We start from the raw sequence: 17,525 nt of genomic DNA on the forward strand, positions 1-17,525 counted from the left end.
CAGGGATCGGATTGGATGGGAAGGAGCGCTGCTTGACTTTAAAGGCCACGTCACACACACAGCGATATCGCCAGTGAGATCGCTGATTTTGTGATGCCACAGCGATCTGGCCAGCAACATCTGTGTGTGTGACATGGATCAGCGACCAGCCCCCCTGCCGGGTATCGCTGATCGTGCAAGGTCGTCCTGGGCCATTTTTTGATCGTTGGTCTCCCGCTAGCCAGCGCGCATCGCTGTGTGTGGCAGCGACAGACCAGCGATCAGCGACGCTGCACGCTGGTTTCCAATGTAAACAGCGGGTTACTAGGATCCGCGCGACTCTTAAGTTACCCACTGCTTACCTTGGAAACCAGCGTGCACGCTGGTATCTAGGGTAAACAGCGGGTATCCAAGAACCGAGCGGCTCTTAGGTGCCCGCTGTTTACAATGGAAACCAGCTTGCTCGCTGGTCCTGATCGCTGGAGGGGCTGCCTATGTGACAGCTCACCAGCGATCAGCTAACGATGTCCCAGCTATCCCATTCACGTTGCATCGTCGGTGGGATTGCTGGGACATCGTTATGTGTAACGGGGCCTTTAGAATGCAGATTCCGCTTGAATAGATTGTGGGCTCCATTAGCCGAGCACCTGAGGTCCAAGAACCGCAGAAACTCCACCATGTGACCCCATATTGGAAACTTCACTGCATAAGGAATTCATCTAGGGGTGAAGTGATTATTTTTAACCCACAGGTGCCTCACAGAATTTTATACCATTGGATTGTGGAAATTTACACAGAAACCTCAATGTAAGCGCTCAGCGCAGGATAAGCGATGGCCGAGCCTTATTCCAATTTTTGGGAGGCATAATGAACAAAGACTACAGTACAGGAATAGCTCTTATTTTTACTTTTGCACTGTTCAACATGCGGTATAAGTGATAATACGGCTTTATTCTTCAGAACGGTGAGATTACAACAACGCTATCACAGTGATCAAAAGCAAATAATTAGTATGTCATCCCCTTAGTTAGATTTTTTTTTATTGTATAATTTTTATTTCTTTCATTCTTTGCCAGTACAGTTAGGGTTAAGTTTTTTCAAAAGTAAAAAAAAAACGACTAGTGTTGAGTGCAAGCGCTTGCTACTTGAGTTTGCATAGGGATTGCTCGAGCACCTGCGATACTTTGTGCATATTGGTATCTCCCAATGCAAACTCGCATAGTGAGCACTCGCGCTCAACATTAATTTCGACATTATATATGACAACCTCATTTTTTTTTTTAAATTCTGTGTAGTACCTTTGGGTTAAAAATCCTCATTATACCCCTAGATAAAATCCTTGAGGGGTGCAGTTTCCAAAAATGGGGTCACTTGTGGGGGTTTGCACTGTTTAGGCACATCAGGGGATCTCCAAACGTGACATGGCGTCCGCTATCGATTCCAGTAATTTTTGTGTCGAAAAAGTCAAACGGTATTGTTTCCTTTCAGAGCCCTGCAGTGCGCCCAAACAGTAGTTTCCCCCACATATGGGGTGTCAGCATACTCAGAAGAAAATGGACCCCAAAATTTGTTGTGCAATTTCCCCTGTTACCCTTGTGAAAGTAAAAAACGTGGTGCTAAAACAAAGTTTTTGAGAAATAAAGTAGAATATTCAATTATTCCTTCCATATTCCATTAATTTCTGTGAAGCACCTGAAGAGTTAAACTTCTTGAATGTGGTTCTGAGGACTTTGAGGGGTGCAGCTTTTAAAACGGTGTCATTTTTAGGTATTTTCTGTCACATAGACCCCTCAAATTCACTTCTGGTCCCTAAAAAATGGTTTTGTAAATTTTATTGGAAAAATGAGAAATTGCTGATTTACTTTGAACTCTAACTTCCTAAAAAAAAAAAAAAAAAAAAAAAAAAATTAAGGTTCCAAAAATTGTGCTGATTTTGTAAAGTAGACATGTTGTACATGTTATTATTTTATGTGGTATAACTGATTTAAGGGCATACAAAATGTATTAAAGTTAAAAAATGTGAAATTTTTCAATATTTTCATTAATATGCACAAATCATATTGACCAAAATTTAACACCAACATGAAGTACAATATGTCACGAAAAACATTTTCAGAATCAGTGGGATCCGTTGATGCGTTCCAGAGTTATTACCACATAAAGGGACACTGGTCAGATTTAAAAAATTTGGTCTGGTCATGAAGGTCAAAATTAGCTCAGTCACTAAGGCCTGTTTCATACATCAGTTTTATTGTGTCAGTTAAAATCCGCCAAAATGGAGGAAAACGGATCCGTTGTTAACTGATGTGAACGGATGGCACTGGACCTTTTTTTTTTTTTTTTTGACGGATCCGCCGAATGAAGAATTTTAAAGGAACAGCTGCGGGAGAGGGAGGGCGAGAGGGAGGGCGAGAGGGAGGGCGAGAGGGAGGGCGAGAGGGAGGGCGAGAGGGAGGGCGAGAGGGAGGGCGAGAGGGAGGGCGAGAGGGAGGGCGAGAGGGAGGGCGAGAGGGAGGGCGAGAGCGAGAGCGAGAGCAGAGAGCGAGAGCGAGAGGGAGAGCGAGAGAGTGCGAGAGCGAGAGAGCGAAAGAGCGCGAGAGCGAGAAAGCGAAAGAGCGAGAAAGCGAAAGAGCGAGAAAGCGAAAGAGCGAGAAAGCGAAAGAGCGAGAAAGCGAAAGAGCGAGAAAGCGAAAGAGCGAGCGCGAAAGAGCGAGCGCGAAAGAGCGAGAATTTTTTCTGTCCGCCAGAAATGATTTCAGGGTTAAATTTCTGCCTGACTTCATTCCTCCGGGCATGCGCACTATAAAAGTGTGGATCCTGCAGTACAAAAGACGTTACATCTCAGCGGATGCAAAAAAATTGACGGATCCGCAAAAAACAGATCCAACGGATGGCCATTCGTCAAGATCCGCCGGTAATGCAAATCAGTGGGGAAAAAAACGGATCAGCCAAAAAAAATGGCGGATCAGTTTTTTTTTGCAAAAACAGCGGATTTTGACTGATGGTCAAATATGGAAGTGTGAAACAGGCCTAAGGGATTAATGCAAATGCTGAATGTTTAGTGGTAAAACAGCTTTTTGTGAGTGTTTTTCAGATGACCTCAGAGGACCGTGGCAAAGATAGTCAGCCGCGATTACGATGACAGGTGGGGGGGGGGGGGGGGGGAGTGGAGGTGGCGGTTCAATCCTGCCATAAGCGGTCTTTCAACCACTTAAATTCCACTGTCGCAATGACAGAGGTATTTCAAGCGTTAATCGGTCTCAAAGTAGACCTGTGTCAATACCGCAGTCTTCGCTGTTATGTACAGCTGTCACCCAAGGAAAGTGTGCCCACGGGTGTGGGGGGCACCTTTCACTTATTCCTGACCGCTGTTTTAAAATGGCGGTTAGGAATAAGACTGCTTAATGGCTGCCGTTTTAATGCATATTGATGGTTGTGGAGGAGTTAAAGCACACTTAAAATAATTGTTCTGAGCAGCGCATCATCCCGTGTAAACATGAATGGTGCTACTGAAACCAGTGGCACAGAAGGTACACAACGATCTATCACAGATTGTTTAGTGCGCATCTTAAATCGGAGTGCCTACGTAATCATGCCATAAAGCGACTGCCGATAGGTAATTATTTACTGATTGCTGGTCATTTAGTGCTGCGGTCAGTCCGGGTACCGTAAATGGAGCTTAACGAGATAGAGATAGAGAGTAGACAGATGTCAAAAACTCAACCTAATGTGGTCGTAATGTCTCCTTTGAATTCATTCAGGCACAGTCGTAGAAGGAAACTGGATTTTCCAGACCCTGCATCACCAGCCAAGACAAGCCTGTAGATTGGACTAGAAGATGGGGCTTCTCCTCCTATCGTCAAGCCTTCTTTCTGCAATAAACAAAACTAATGCCCATTTTCTGCAAATTATCAATAATTTTAGTAATATTTTTTAATAAAAGTCTCAAATATTGTCTTGCGTGACAATTATGACCACTTGGTGCCATTTCATATTAAAATAAATGCACATATTTTAAAAATAATTTTCTAACACATAGCAAAGAAACATGGATTTTTGTGAGTACTCACCGTAAAATCCTTTTCTCCGAGACGCTCATTGGGGGACACAGAGACTGTGGGTGTGTGCTTCTGCCGTCTGGAGGCTGACACTAAGTACACAAAAAAAGAGTTAGCTCCTCCTCCGCCGCACACACCCTCGCCCCCAGACCGGGCGTAACTCAGTTTAGTGCATAAGCAGTAGGAGAACGCGCCTTAAATTCAGGCAAGAAATTATACGTCTGGAAAAGGGACCACCCTGATCCTTACATAAGGATTTGTATAACTAAAAATAAGCAAAAGCCAACTGGCTAGTAGGGTGGGTGCTGTGTCCCCCAATGAGCGTCTCGGAGAAAAGGATTTTACGGTGAGTACTCACAAAAATCCATGTTTCTCCTTCGACTCATTGGGGGACACAGAGACTGTGGGACGTTCTAAAGCAGTCCCTGGGCGGGATCTTAGCTCACCCAATCCATGCTATTTTGCGCCCCTGATTAGAGGTGCGCAACTGCTGCCTGGAGAATGTTTCTTCCCAGGCTTGCATCCGAGGATGCCTGGGTATGTACGTTATAATGTTTGACAAACGTATGCAAGCTGGACCAGGTAGCTGCTTTGCACACCTGTTCCGCTGAAGCTTGGTGTCGCAGTGCCCATGAGGCACCCACAGCTCGAGCCGAGTGTGCCTTGATCCCTGCCGGAACCGGCGTGCCACTGATTTCATAAGATTCTTGGATCGTCAGGCGAACCCATCTGGCCAGTCGCTTTGGACGCAGCGAGCCCCTTCCGCCGCCCTTCTGGGATCACGAATAGAGAGTCTGTCTGGCGGAAAGGTGCTGTCCTTGTCACATACCTCCTAAGAGCTCTTACCAGATCCAAGGTGTGCAATGCCTTTTCTACCCTGTGCACCGGTGCCGGGCAAAACGAGGGTAAAACAATGTCTTCGTTGATATGGAATGCAGAGACAACCTTCGGCAAGAAGGGAGGAGCTGGCCTTAAAACTACCTTATCCTTATAAAAAGTCAGGAACGGCGGCTTACAAGATAAAGCCGCCAATTCCGAAACCCGCCTAATAGACGTAATAGCTACCAGAAAAATGACCTTCCTGGACAGGTAAGGTAAGGAGACTTCTTGTAACGGTTCGAAAGGAGGCTCCTGAAGGGCCCTGAGCACCAAGTTCAGGTCCCATGATTCCGTCGGCGCCTTATAGGGGGGTACTAAATGTGCGACCCCCTGCATAAACAACCTAACCTGCCAGACCGAAGCGACCTTTCGTTGGAAAAGCACCGACAGGGCCGAGATTTGCGTTCTGAGCGAACTCGGAGCCAATCCTGCGTCCAGCCCTGCCTGCAGAAAAGCCAGTACGTTGGGGATCGAAAAAACCAGAGGAGCCACTCCGCGATCCCTACACCAACGGAAAAAAACTTCCCAAGTCCGATGATATACTCTCGCCGAGGAAGGCTTTCGGGCACTCACCATCGTGGCCACCACATCGCGCCTGAATCCTGCCTGTGTTAACAGCCAAGATTCAATGGCCACGCCGTCAAACACAGGGCCCCTAAGTTCGGATGGTAGATCGGCCCCTGGGACAGCAAGTCCGGCCGATCTGGGAGACGCCAGGGTACGTCCACCACTAGCTGAACCAGATCTGCATACCAGGCCCGCCGAGGCCAGTCTGGGGCCAGCAGAATTGCTGGAACCTTCTCTCTCTCCTTAACTTTCTGATGACTCTTGGAAGCAGAGGTAGCGGGGGGAACAAGTACGGGAGACGAAACTGGCTCCACGGAAGCACCAGAGCGTCTGCTGCGATTGCCTGCGGGTCGAGGGATCGAGCGACGAACCTTTGTACTTTGGCGTTCTCTCTGGATGCCATAAGGTCCACGTCTGGTGTCCCCCACCGTTGGCAGATCTGTTGAAAAACCTCGGGGTGCAGGGACCATTCCCCTGCCGGGACCCCCTGTCGGCTGAGAAAATCTGCCGCCCAGTTTTCGACTCCCGGAATGTGCACCGCTGAAATTACCACGTGGTTCTTCTCGGCCCAACGCAGTACCGGCCCAACCTCGCGCATGGCTGCTTGGCTGCGCGTGCCCCCTTGATGGTTTACATACGCTACTGCTGTAGCATTGTCCGACTGAATGCGCACCGGCCGGTGTCTCACCAAACACTGAAACTGTTGCAGGGCCAATCGTATTGCCCGTATCTCCAGAATGTTGATCGGGAGAATTACCTCCTGAATGGACCACCGCCCCTGGGCTGTGTGACTCTGGAAAACTGCTCCCCAACCCTGCAGGCTTGCATCGGTCGTCACCACCAACCACTGTTCCGGGGGAAAGGGTTTCCCCTGGACCAGAGACGAGTCGCGAGTCCACCATCGGAGTGATCGTCGGACCAGCGGAGACAAATTGCACCGATGACTGAGGGATAGCAGCCTTCGGTCCCATGCTGACAAGAGCGCATGCTGAAGCGGACGGAGATGGAACTGGGCAAACGGGATTGCCTCCATCGCCGCCACCATTCTGCCCAACACACTCATGCCGTACCGGATGGATCTGGAGCCCGGCTGTAGAAGGTTCCGTACCCCGTTTGATCCTTCGCGCCTTGTCCTGAGGGAGGATCACCAGCCCCCGGGAGGTGTTGAAAACCATGCCTAGGAACACGATTCTCTGGGCTGGAACCAAGGACGACTTGTTCCGATTGATCAACCGGCCTAGACGGGCCAGGGTATCCAGCGTGATACTGACATTCTCCTGGCACGCCTGAAACGACGGCCCCTTTACCAAAAGGTCGTCCAGGTAAGGTAGTACCGTTATGCCCCGAGCATGCAGGATGGCCATAACCACCGTCATTATCTTCGTAAAGACTCTGGGAGCAGTGGCCAGACCGAAAGGCAGAGCAACAAATTGAAAATGTCGCCCTCCGATCGCAAAACGCAGGAACCTCTGGTGTGGAGGAAAAATCGGAATGTGCAGATATGCATGCTGCACATCGATCGAGGCCAGGAACTCCCCTGGATCCATGGCTGCAATGACCGAACGGAGGGATTCCATCCGGAACCGCCTGACTCTGATGAATTTGTTCAGGAGTTTTAGATCCAGTACTGGCCTTACTGTCCCGTCTTTTTTGGGGACCGAAAACAGGTTGGAGTAAAAACCTTGTGTCTCTTCGCTTTTCGGCACTGGGACAATGACCCCGTTGCGCTGTAGCGTCATTATGGCCTGTAACAAACCCTCCGCCTGCGATTCTGTTCCGGAAAGCCGGGAACGGAAGAATCGCCGTGGCGGTAGTCCAACAAACTCTATCTTGTACCCGGACGATATCAATTCTGCCACCCAAGAGTCGCGTGCCACTGCGACCCAAACGTGGCTGAACCTTAGTAGGCGTCCGCCCACTCTGTCGTCCGTAGGTACGAAGCGCCTCGAGTCATTTTGCTGGAGGCTTTTGGGATCTGGCCCCCCTCGTTCTGGGCAAACGGCCTCGGCCTCTACCCAGCGGATTGGCTCTGTAAGAGGTCTGCCTTTCCCTAATCTGACCATCATTTGCGGAGGTGGATGCTCTGGCCGAAGTCCCCCTCCAGGGGTTACGAAAGGGCCGAAAACGCCTCTGTGTCTGCCTGAATGCTGGCCAAGTCCTCTGCTGCGGGAGGAAACTACTCCTCCCCCCTGTGGCTTTTGAGATAAGCTTATCAAGCTTCTCACCGAACAACCGATTGCCCTGAAAAGGCAATGAGGTCAAGGATTTTTTAGAGATAGAATCCGCTTTCCACAATCTCAGCCATAATGCTCGCCTAACGGCGATCGCATTTGCTGCTGCCACAGCAGAACACTCGGCCGCGTCCAGAGAGGCGCTGACGAGAAAATCACTTGCCCCTGAAATCTGATTTGTCACCTCCAAGACCTCCGCAGGCAGATCTCTGTCTTGGAGGGCCTTATGCAGAGCATCCGCCCATGAAACCATGGCCTTAGCCACCCAAGTAGCCGCAAAGGAGGGGGCCAGGGCCGACCCCGCTGCCTCATACACCGAGCGGGCAAGCCACTCTATAAGGCGATCAGTTGGGTCCTTGATAGAAGAACCGCTGGGTATCGACAATAGCGATCTTGATGCTAAACGTGATATCGGTGGGTCCACTACTGGCGACTCCACCCATCCTTTATGGAGTTCAGGAGGAAACGGATACTTTGCTTGCAGCGCTTTTTGCATTGCAAAACGCTTATCCGGGTGTTCCCTATGTTTCTGGACTAGCTCCTCGAACTCCGGATGCGTGGCAAACCTTCTATGCGGTCGCCTGGTCTTCTTGAAGGAGACCTTGTGACCTGAGGCCGTGGACACATCGTCCTCGATCTCTAATGTCTGGTTGACTGCCTCAATGAGGCTGTCCACCGAGTCTTGGTATCCTAGGCTTTCTGGATTCCAGGCCTCCTCCTCCTCCTCGCCCTCATCCTGCTCGCTTCCTGAGCTCGGCGACGGGGAACGAGATGCCCTAATACCCGCCGCCGAAGCCCCGGAGGGCCCGGCCGACGGGGAACGAGCTCTCTTGCCATGAGCTTGTCTGGTGCTGGAGCGGCCTCTAACGGTCGGAGGGTCCTGAGACGTGGACGAGCTGTCTTCCACTGGCAGACCACCATCCTTGTCCCTGCCCGGGCCTCGAAGAGACTCAATTGCCCTTGTAAGGGACATCATAGAGTGTGATAAAGACACCGCCCATTCTGGGGGGTCCTGACCTCTGGGCTCTGCAACAATGGGGGGCTCCTGGGCTCGCTCCGACTCGCAGGCTTCACAAAATTTACCCGGCTGCGCCTTAGGCAGCCTGACCCCACAGGAAACGCAAACAGCGTATAGGAAAGAGTGAGCTTTCCCTTTGCCAGACATATTGCAAGGTAGGGTAGGAGGAGGATAACCCCTTCCTTGACTACTAGTGCGGTACTCGAAACGGGGTTGCACTCACCCACCGGTAATGTCCCACCTTGCGTCTCTTCCACGGGGCGTGCGGCGTTACTCGCCGGGGCACTTGCAGCGCACTCCGGGAGATAGGCGGCGGCTTCCGGCCGCACTTCGGCGAGGAAATGCGAGGAGGGGGAGGGGGGCGGGAGCTCCCCGGTAACTGTGCGCGCCCGCCGCTCTCCGCCCCCGGAAGTTAGTGGGCGGGGCTTCCGGCTACCCCCGGAAGTCGGCGGGCGCGCGGAACCTCGGACCTCCCCATACAGCGGGGGCCGCGGCCGCCGACGGGGCTCTGGCCGTACTCCGCGCCCATTAACAAAGGTGAGCCGGGCCGCCGTGGGGGCTCTCTTGTGGTGCTCTCAACCCCATCCCTGGGCAGGGAGGGGGAGGCTACTGCACCGGGACGCTTCGATCCCTTGGCTCACATGCGCCTCCAACTCCACCCCTGGTCTCACTACCTAGGGGTGGTAGGGGCATTAATGAATTCCCACGTTGCAGGAGAGGAACAACGTGGAGGATCACTCACACGTGCTCGCCCGTTGGGGTTCATGGGGAAACCGAATCCTCTTATCAGGATGCGTTGCCGCCTCTTTAAAAAATAACAAAGAAAAATGGTTGTCTGGGGAAAAGTCCCAGATGTGTCCCTCGGTGCGGGAGAGGAAACACGTAGAGGGCTACTCACACGTGGTCGCCCGTTGATGATTTGGGGAGATCGGACCCTCTCTATAGGATCCGTCGCCCCTATCTTATCTTCATAGAAAGGGAAGAAAAAAAAAACAAACAAAAAAAAAAAACTAGTCTGGAGCTCCAGACTGCGTGTGCCTCCATCAGACACTAAGCAAAAAACTGAGTTACGCCCGGTCTGGGGGCGAGGGTGTATGCGGCGGAGGAGGAGCTAACTCTTTTTTTGTATACTTAGTGTCAGCCTCCAGACGGCAGAAGCACACAGTCTCTGTGTCCCCCAATGAGTCGAAGGAGAAAAATATGTAGATTAGCTTATTGGCATACCTGGCAATCCATTGTACATCATGGTCACAGCTAAGAAGCCCATTATTGTCATCCACTTCGTCTACTTTTCAGTTGAAATAGTCAAGTTATACATTGTGATGGCCAAAGTGCTGATATACTAACAGGAGAGGACAACCCCTTAGATGCAGATTATTAATAGGCCCAGGTAGGTGTAAAAATAAATATAAAACTAAATAAGATATTCCTTTACTGGTTCTACACCGCTCCTTTGTAAATTGTGTAGTGGTCATCTACAACTTTAAAAAGAATCACCAACTGAATACCGTGTTTTTTACCTTCACAATTTTATGCCAAATTGTTTCACAATATATCTTTATAGCGTAATATATTTATATTCAGAGCTCTAAATTCCATTTTTGTATATATCTATAGAGTCCCCTTTGTCTAATAGAAGCTGCAGGCAAGAATTTTGTTCCGAGCGCGAACCTTCATAAATTCTGGCATTCATCCACTGGACTTCATACGTTTGCTCACCTGAGACCAGACAGATGCCATTACTCGATTCAATGTGTGACTGGATAAACGGCATTATCGTAACATGACTACTACATATTTTCTATGCATGACATTGTGTAGAATTCAGACAGTAATAAACACCCTTTTCCAGGGGTATGCCAAGTCTTTACTATTGATGACCGACCTAGCCTTATAATTGGCCATCAATATTTAGAAAATGGTGATGATCACATTACTGGCAGCTGTCGGGGGGTTAAACAATTTTATATTTCGATGGCACGGACTTATTGACACGATGATGCAAAGTGTAAATTTTTTTCTTTTTCTAAACTGGGAAAAGAGGAGGTGATGGGGGTCGCAACAATATATAATTAAATCCCTGCCCCCTACATTTATACATTTTCAGTAACGGATGGCAAAATTCTGGTTGCCTGCACTTTCTAGTAGACACAGCCTACTATATAGAATTCTAAGTGTATAAATTACTATTCAACTGTGTAAAAATGGGATTTTGAGATCTGCAAACTAAATAAATGTCAAGATATAAAGCTAGATTATTAAACTATATAAATGGATATTACATTTTTTTTTAGCTTTAATTTATTTGTTCCTTCATTGAACTTGAACCTGTGATAACATTATCACTTATGCTAGATACTGTTGCATTGCCGTATATAGCTGAAATTGCGTCATAGAATTACCAACGTTGCAGCCCTGGTGACCCACTGTCATCCAGCAATCACGCCATTTAAAATGCCACTGTTGGTAATGAACAACGGCTTTTAAGTGGTTAAACATCAGTGATCACAGCAAGTTCTAGACACTGCAGTCATACACAGATACTAAGCTGCTGAGCCCTTTACATACATGTGCACCCAGATAGCTTGTGCGAAAGGATTAAAAGGCTCCTCCAATGTTCCCGGACCCCCCAATCTTGCATGGAGAGGAACTATTACACTCCGGATGCCACACTGGTTGAGAGTTAACCGTACACAGGTCCTACTAATTTCAGTAGCACAATGCATGATCCTCAGTGGTAGTTATATGGCTGCCTCAGCGACAGCCGGCCTAGCTCAGTGCAGCTATACACACCGGGTAGGAAGACTTAAAGCAATGTGGTAGGGACACTTTAAAAAAGTGACCTGTTTATTTTTTTTGGTGACAAAACATAACCAGCTATTGCAATATATAAAACAGCTATCCAGATAGCAATTCCTGGGGTGCTATCACAGGTTGGAAGCAGCCTACTCACTTTTGGAGTGAATGCAGTAAGTCGCCTTTTTGAAGAGGCAGTGGAGCCACTGCGGCTTACAGGGCGAGAAGGGATCCACTTAGTCCGTCCATCAACTTCTGATCTGGCTTCCACAGTCTGGAAACACAACAGCAAATAATATTCAATATAACACAGCAGCAGGCGGATTCTAGCTTTTCTGCTGCCTGAGGAAAGAAAAAATAAAATAATCTCCCACCCCTTAAAAAAAAAAAACAAAAAGCACTCATTAAGATTTTTTTTATACTGTATGTGCATCTACTTTAGTGTGTTAATATTCTCCCCTACCGCCGCCTTCTAAAGTATCCAGAGACATTGTGCTCCTCTTCTCAGTGAGCTCACCGCTATTCACACTCGCTGGATCACCCGAGAGTGGCTTTTACAGTCTAAGTTTATGGACCATCAGAATGAGGCTCAATAGGCCTCATTGTAACAGCCATGTCTGGCTCACACAGAGTGATCCACATAGTCTGAAGAGCGGTGACGTCACTGAGGAGCACAATGCCGCTGGAACCCGGGAAGGGTGACCGTAGGTGAATATATTGACACATATACACGACATTACATGCTTGTTTATTTGAAATACACAAGACAGAAGCGAACAAACACTAAATGCCAGCGGGGAATAATATACACATATACCGACAATGAATAAGCTGCACACAAACTATATACCAGCAGTGAACAAACCAAGTATATAACTGCAATAACCACACACACTTATTAACAGGGAATACACTGCACACAGACACATACGCCACACACTGTGTACCTGGTTTGTTTTTTTTATTATATTTTCACACTTCACTACTGAAAATTCCAGTTCTCAGATGATACAGGAAAGATGTATATCTTTGTACCGTGTTAGCCAGTAGATAGAAAAATATTCAGAATTGAGAGTTCTTAGTGGTTGATACCTTTTAATGGCTAACTGAAAAGATGGTAACACATTGCAAGCTTTCGAGACTACTCAGGTCTCTTCGTCAGGCTTCAGATGTTGTATTAGTGAATGCCTGATGAAGAGACCGGAGTAGTCTGGAAAGCTTGCAATGTGTTACCATCTTTTCATTTAGCCATTAAAAGGTATCAACCACTGAGGACTCACAAATTCTGAATAGTTCTCAGATGATAATTCTGAAAAAAAAGTTCACCGCATGCTCGCCAAGTAGGTGCAGCCTCAGAGGACATCCAAGCGTATTACAGACACTTATGGCTTATTTTACAAATACAAGAAGTGGTTGTCAGAGTCTAAGAGCATGTTCCCACACGGCGTATATACATTGGATTTACCATACAGATATTCACAGTGGGAAGCTGGCTGCATAATGTCATCCGCACGCTTAGGAGGAAACGTGCAATGTATATTGTTTGTGGCTGCAGTATCCACAATGCGTATGACCGGTGTTTACACACAATGGCCATCATTCTGTATCATGGACAGGAAGATAGGGTGGTGTAGAGATGTCCTGCATCTAATACCTACTATATTCTGTATTTTCAGCCTCTACACAGGCCATATTCTGGCTGACATAAATGGCGAATCGGAGCTCTGAAGGACCAAGTATAACGCCGGGTGTGAAATGGGTGCAGCAGACATTATCTGTAAGGGCTGTAATCAGTCCCAACAGAAATTACACCATATCCAATCATTTCAGCCCCTAAATTTCCTAGAGGGTGTACAGTCTTTCTAACTTCCCCTCACTGTATAAGGCACTTCTCTCACAGGCAAGTGCCAGCACCACTAGTCCACCTGTACTGCATCAATAACCAATAAAAAGTAGGAAGACATTCTGTGGTTTGGGAGGTAGCCAAAGGCTTTGCACAGACAGGAGTCATACAAGCTCTTCCCGCACCGAACACACCAGTGTGCACAGCACACAACAAAAACAGGAGGGCTATCAGTGTCCACTGTGGTTAGAAAACAGTACTGCGCCTTGAACAAAACGTCTGACACCATCTTGCCTCCTGTTCCTGGCAGATGCAGTCCTGTGTGCGCGTCAGGAGGAAGAAGACTGCGATTGTGAGCGGCCTGGTGCCAGGAATTGTATAGCTTTACCTCTGCTTCAGAATTTATATAAGAAACGCTCCCTTCCCAGGGCTCTTCAGAGCTATTGCTGGGCTCGCTTCCAAAGTCGCTGGCAGAGCAGTCTATGTCACTGTACCCAAGGCTTCGAGGCATGGACACGCCACTGTCTTTACATCGGTTGGCCCAGCTGGCGACATCAGAAAACTTGGTATATGGATCATCGTCTGCTGAAAATCTGAGGAAAGTCAGACAAGGATGATGAATATAATATAAACTGCACAAAACAAATAAACGATGAACAAGTATTTTACATTGGCTGAGCCCACTGCATATACACCCACACCTGTCGTACGTGTACGTTACACGTCTAGAAAGAATTCTAAATAGGTCGGACAAAATGGTGCACATGTTGAATTATACCTGCCAAACACATCTGATAAATCAATTATCTGAAAGCAAACATTAAGTGAGCCTAAAGGCCCTGTCTCACAAAGCGAGATCGCTGAAGCGTCACCGATTTTGTGACGCAACAGCGACCTTGCCAGCGATCTTGTTATGTTAGACACTTAGCAGCGACCAGGCCCCCCGCTGCGATGTCGCTGATCGTGCTCGAATGTCCTGGGCCATTTTTTGATCGCTGGTGTCCCGCTGGCCAGCGTGCATCGCTGTGTTTGTCACCGACGAGCGACCTCGTTAGCAACTCCAGAAATCATGGACGCAGGCGGGAGTCGTCAGAATCGCTGCTGTGTGACAAGGTCCAAATGACCGCCGAGGTCGTTATACGGATCGCCGCATCGTTGGGTAAATCTCACTGTTTGGCAGCTCACTAGCGACCATTTAGCGACGCACCAGCGATTCTTACCAGGTCGTATTGCTGTCGGGATCGCTGGTGCATCACTAAGTGTAACGGTACCCTAAGTCAGGAAGGCATGAAGGACAAGTAGAAGATGCAGCTGTTTAAATCTCTTATCTAACTCAGATTTATAATTATAATAAAGTGAGTAATTATTTTATAAAATGCATCTGTACTAATTAAAATGAATATATCATTGGAAAAATCTTGTAAATATTATTGGGGCTGAATAGTACTGCTTATCAGTGGGAGCTGGAGTCATGAGACGCCGTGCCCCGTGCGGCCACAACACCTCTCTGAAGCTCACAGTTCCTGCAGGAGCTGCGCACACAGAGCGGGGGACGGGCTCAATTGGAAGTCGGTAGCATTGTCCACCACAGTGAAAATGTGTGAAAGTTTTCCCAAATGGTAGGTACACTTAAAGGTCTTACCTACCTACAAAAGGGACTAACGTGACTTCTACTTTCTTTGTGCAACAGGCCATATGCCATGCGTAATGGACTAATTAAGCATAGAGAGAACCAAGGCACGCCAAAAATAAAAATTTATTTCAATGCCATCAGCAGGTAAATATGTGTAAGACAGTGGGCCAATGTATCGGTTACACGACCTTGATCAAGTATATAGGAGGACTCGAAAATGGAGGAGTACAAATTGACTAATTAATATTATTCGTCTTTATGGTTTCACTCACTTTAAAATTTAAAAAAAAAAAAAAAAACAACTTTGTAAAAAAAGTCCAATAGGTTTTCATAGCGACAGAGTCTTGGCCAAGTGACCTAATTTTTCCTATGCAAGGGACCAATACAACAACAAAGCTTCAAAAAGGTGAACAGTAAAGTCATAGGCTAAAGAATACTCCAGACCAACTGGGACATCAATCTGCACAGATTACGTTCTGCTTCGAATCCCTCTCGTCTGCTCATTTCATTACTATGGATGCTAGCTGATTAATGTGTCGCAGATTTCCATCCTACCTGCTATAGGTAATCACAGGAGCGTCCTTTGGAGGATTGGGAGAGGAATGCTGAAAAAGGAGGAGGACACGGTTAACAGAAATCGCATGCTTCCCTTTATACCATGGTGCGGTCCCTACCTGGAAACGTCACCAAAACAGGGTATGTTCACGTGGCAGATTTGTTACACATGAAAATCAGTTCCTTGTAGGGTTGAATGGGGTTTCTTCTGCAGCATGTACATGAATGTCTACAAACCCCATCCAGAAGATTGGGACAGCGACTAACATTTCTGCACCAAATCTGTTATGTGTGAATATGCCCTAAAATAAGTTTTACACGCCAACAAAATCATGTTTAATCTGTAATCTCCAGGAAAGAAACTTCAAAACATTTCCATTTCAGGAAAATGACTACCGCTGAGTAGGATCCTACATTTATGTCTGGATAGTTACTATCACTGGGAAATTAATCAGAAATCGCATAAAACTTTGAAGACTTACCCCAGCTAGATGCGAACCTGAATAACACTTGTGCTATATGTAAACTATATATAAATGGTAATGAAGACTTTTACCATTTACAGATCTCAGAGTTTAGTGCATAAGGAGTATAGTCTTCTAGCAGAGCAGAAAGTCAATGTGTGCAGCATGAAGACAGCAACGAACAAGCAGCGATATAAAACCACAGCACTCGGATCAGGCGTCACAGAAGCTAGATTAGGTTATTCATAGACTACAACGTTTCCACTTGCAAGAGACTTTTTTAAGCAACCGTCATAGGAGTCAATAGCTTGCCGCATTCAATGAATAAAAGACTCATGTAGATTCTGCTACGGATCTGAGTGCTGTGGGTTTTCTATATTTAATATAGACTCATGAGATACACAATGGGGGGGGGGGGGTGTCACATAATCCGCCTCCATGCAGCTTTACATTAGATTGGGGCCACACCTGCATTCAGAATTGGGCTGTTCTGTTCTAGGAAGAGAAAAAGACATCTAGCAGGAAGGAACAATTAATCACGATACAGGCCCCACAGGCTAACGGGTTCCCGCGATCTTATGTAAGGCGGCTTGGCCCTTTTTTCATCTGGTAAAACTGACAACTCCACACGTGGGAACGAAGCCTTACATTATTATTGTACATGTATATTCTACTCAATACAACTCACCCGTTTTTTTTCATTTTCAATGTTTGTTAGTGCAAACCGCATGCTGTCATTATTGTCATACAGAGACTTGTTGGCCTCGCTGCAAGTGTAGAGTACAAACATCCAGTAAGTCTCAGACATATAAACACCTGTACCTCATATCAGGAGATGTCATCTGATCCCCAACATTTCCTAAACCACTCAGAATCCAAGGTAGATTGTGCAGATTTATTCTTACATTTACTCCAGCTGTTATGTGTCATGCATTTCTATGCATATTAAATAAAATATTAAAACAGTATTGTATATTAAAAAGGATCCTGCCAGCACAATTTTACATATGGAGAGTAGTGGTATTAGTTATATAGGCAATTGAGTCCTTTTTGTAGAGGTCTGATGTAGCAGTCATGAGAAACCTAGTATGGAAATCATATGCAAATCAAACCTAAGTGCAGTGGGGGCGTGACAGTGCACTTAGAAGAAGCCGCCAGTATTGACACGTCCCAAGTGTACTTCCAACCTGATTTGTATACGGCTTTCACACTTGATTTTTCATGACTGACACAGTGTATCGCTACAAAAAAAGTTTTTTTTTTATTTGGGGACAAGCGCCTATACAATCATACTATTACTTTCAAACGCAAAACCAGGCTGAAAGGGTCCCTTTAAAAAGATACAAAATAATGTAAAACAAAAGATATATATCTTACTCACTTCAGCAGCTGAATCTGATTGCTGTACCCGGTGCTCTCGTCTATCATGGTCTTCAGTAGTAGTTTTTCTCTGTTTTACAAGAAAACGGATTTCCAGGTTAGGTTTAGCCTTGCATTACATT

At 47.0% G+C, this 17,525-nt stretch overlaps 1 protein-coding gene across 1 annotated transcript in view; it reads right to left on the minus strand.

Moving 5' to 3' along the window:
• Positions 1-17,525, minus strand: part of LOC141084135 (ras and EF-hand domain-containing protein-like) — a 107,488-nt gene that overhangs the window by 16,136 nt on the left and 73,827 nt on the right. Inside the window, exons 7-12 of the mRNA XM_073568610.1 lie at positions 17,405-17,473; positions 16,712-16,790; positions 15,560-15,609; positions 13,760-13,964; positions 11,686-11,802; positions 3,704-3,851 (exon numbers count right to left, since the gene is read on the minus strand). Of these exons, the coding sequence (XP_073424711.1) occupies positions 3,704-3,851; positions 11,686-11,802; positions 13,760-13,964; positions 15,560-15,609; positions 16,712-16,790; positions 17,405-17,473 (668 nt within the window). The remainder of the gene's footprint in view (positions 1-3,703; positions 3,852-11,685; positions 11,803-13,759; positions 13,965-15,559; positions 15,610-16,711; positions 16,791-17,404; positions 17,474-17,525) is intronic.

This window comes from Dendrobates tinctorius, unplaced genomic scaffold, assembly GCF_039654945.1.
Source record: "Dendrobates tinctorius isolate UK_male_01 unplaced genomic scaffold, ASM3965494v1 ptg000022l, whole genome shotgun sequence".
NCBI classification, from domain to species: Eukaryota; Metazoa; Chordata; class Amphibia; order Anura; family Dendrobatidae; genus Dendrobates; species Dendrobates tinctorius.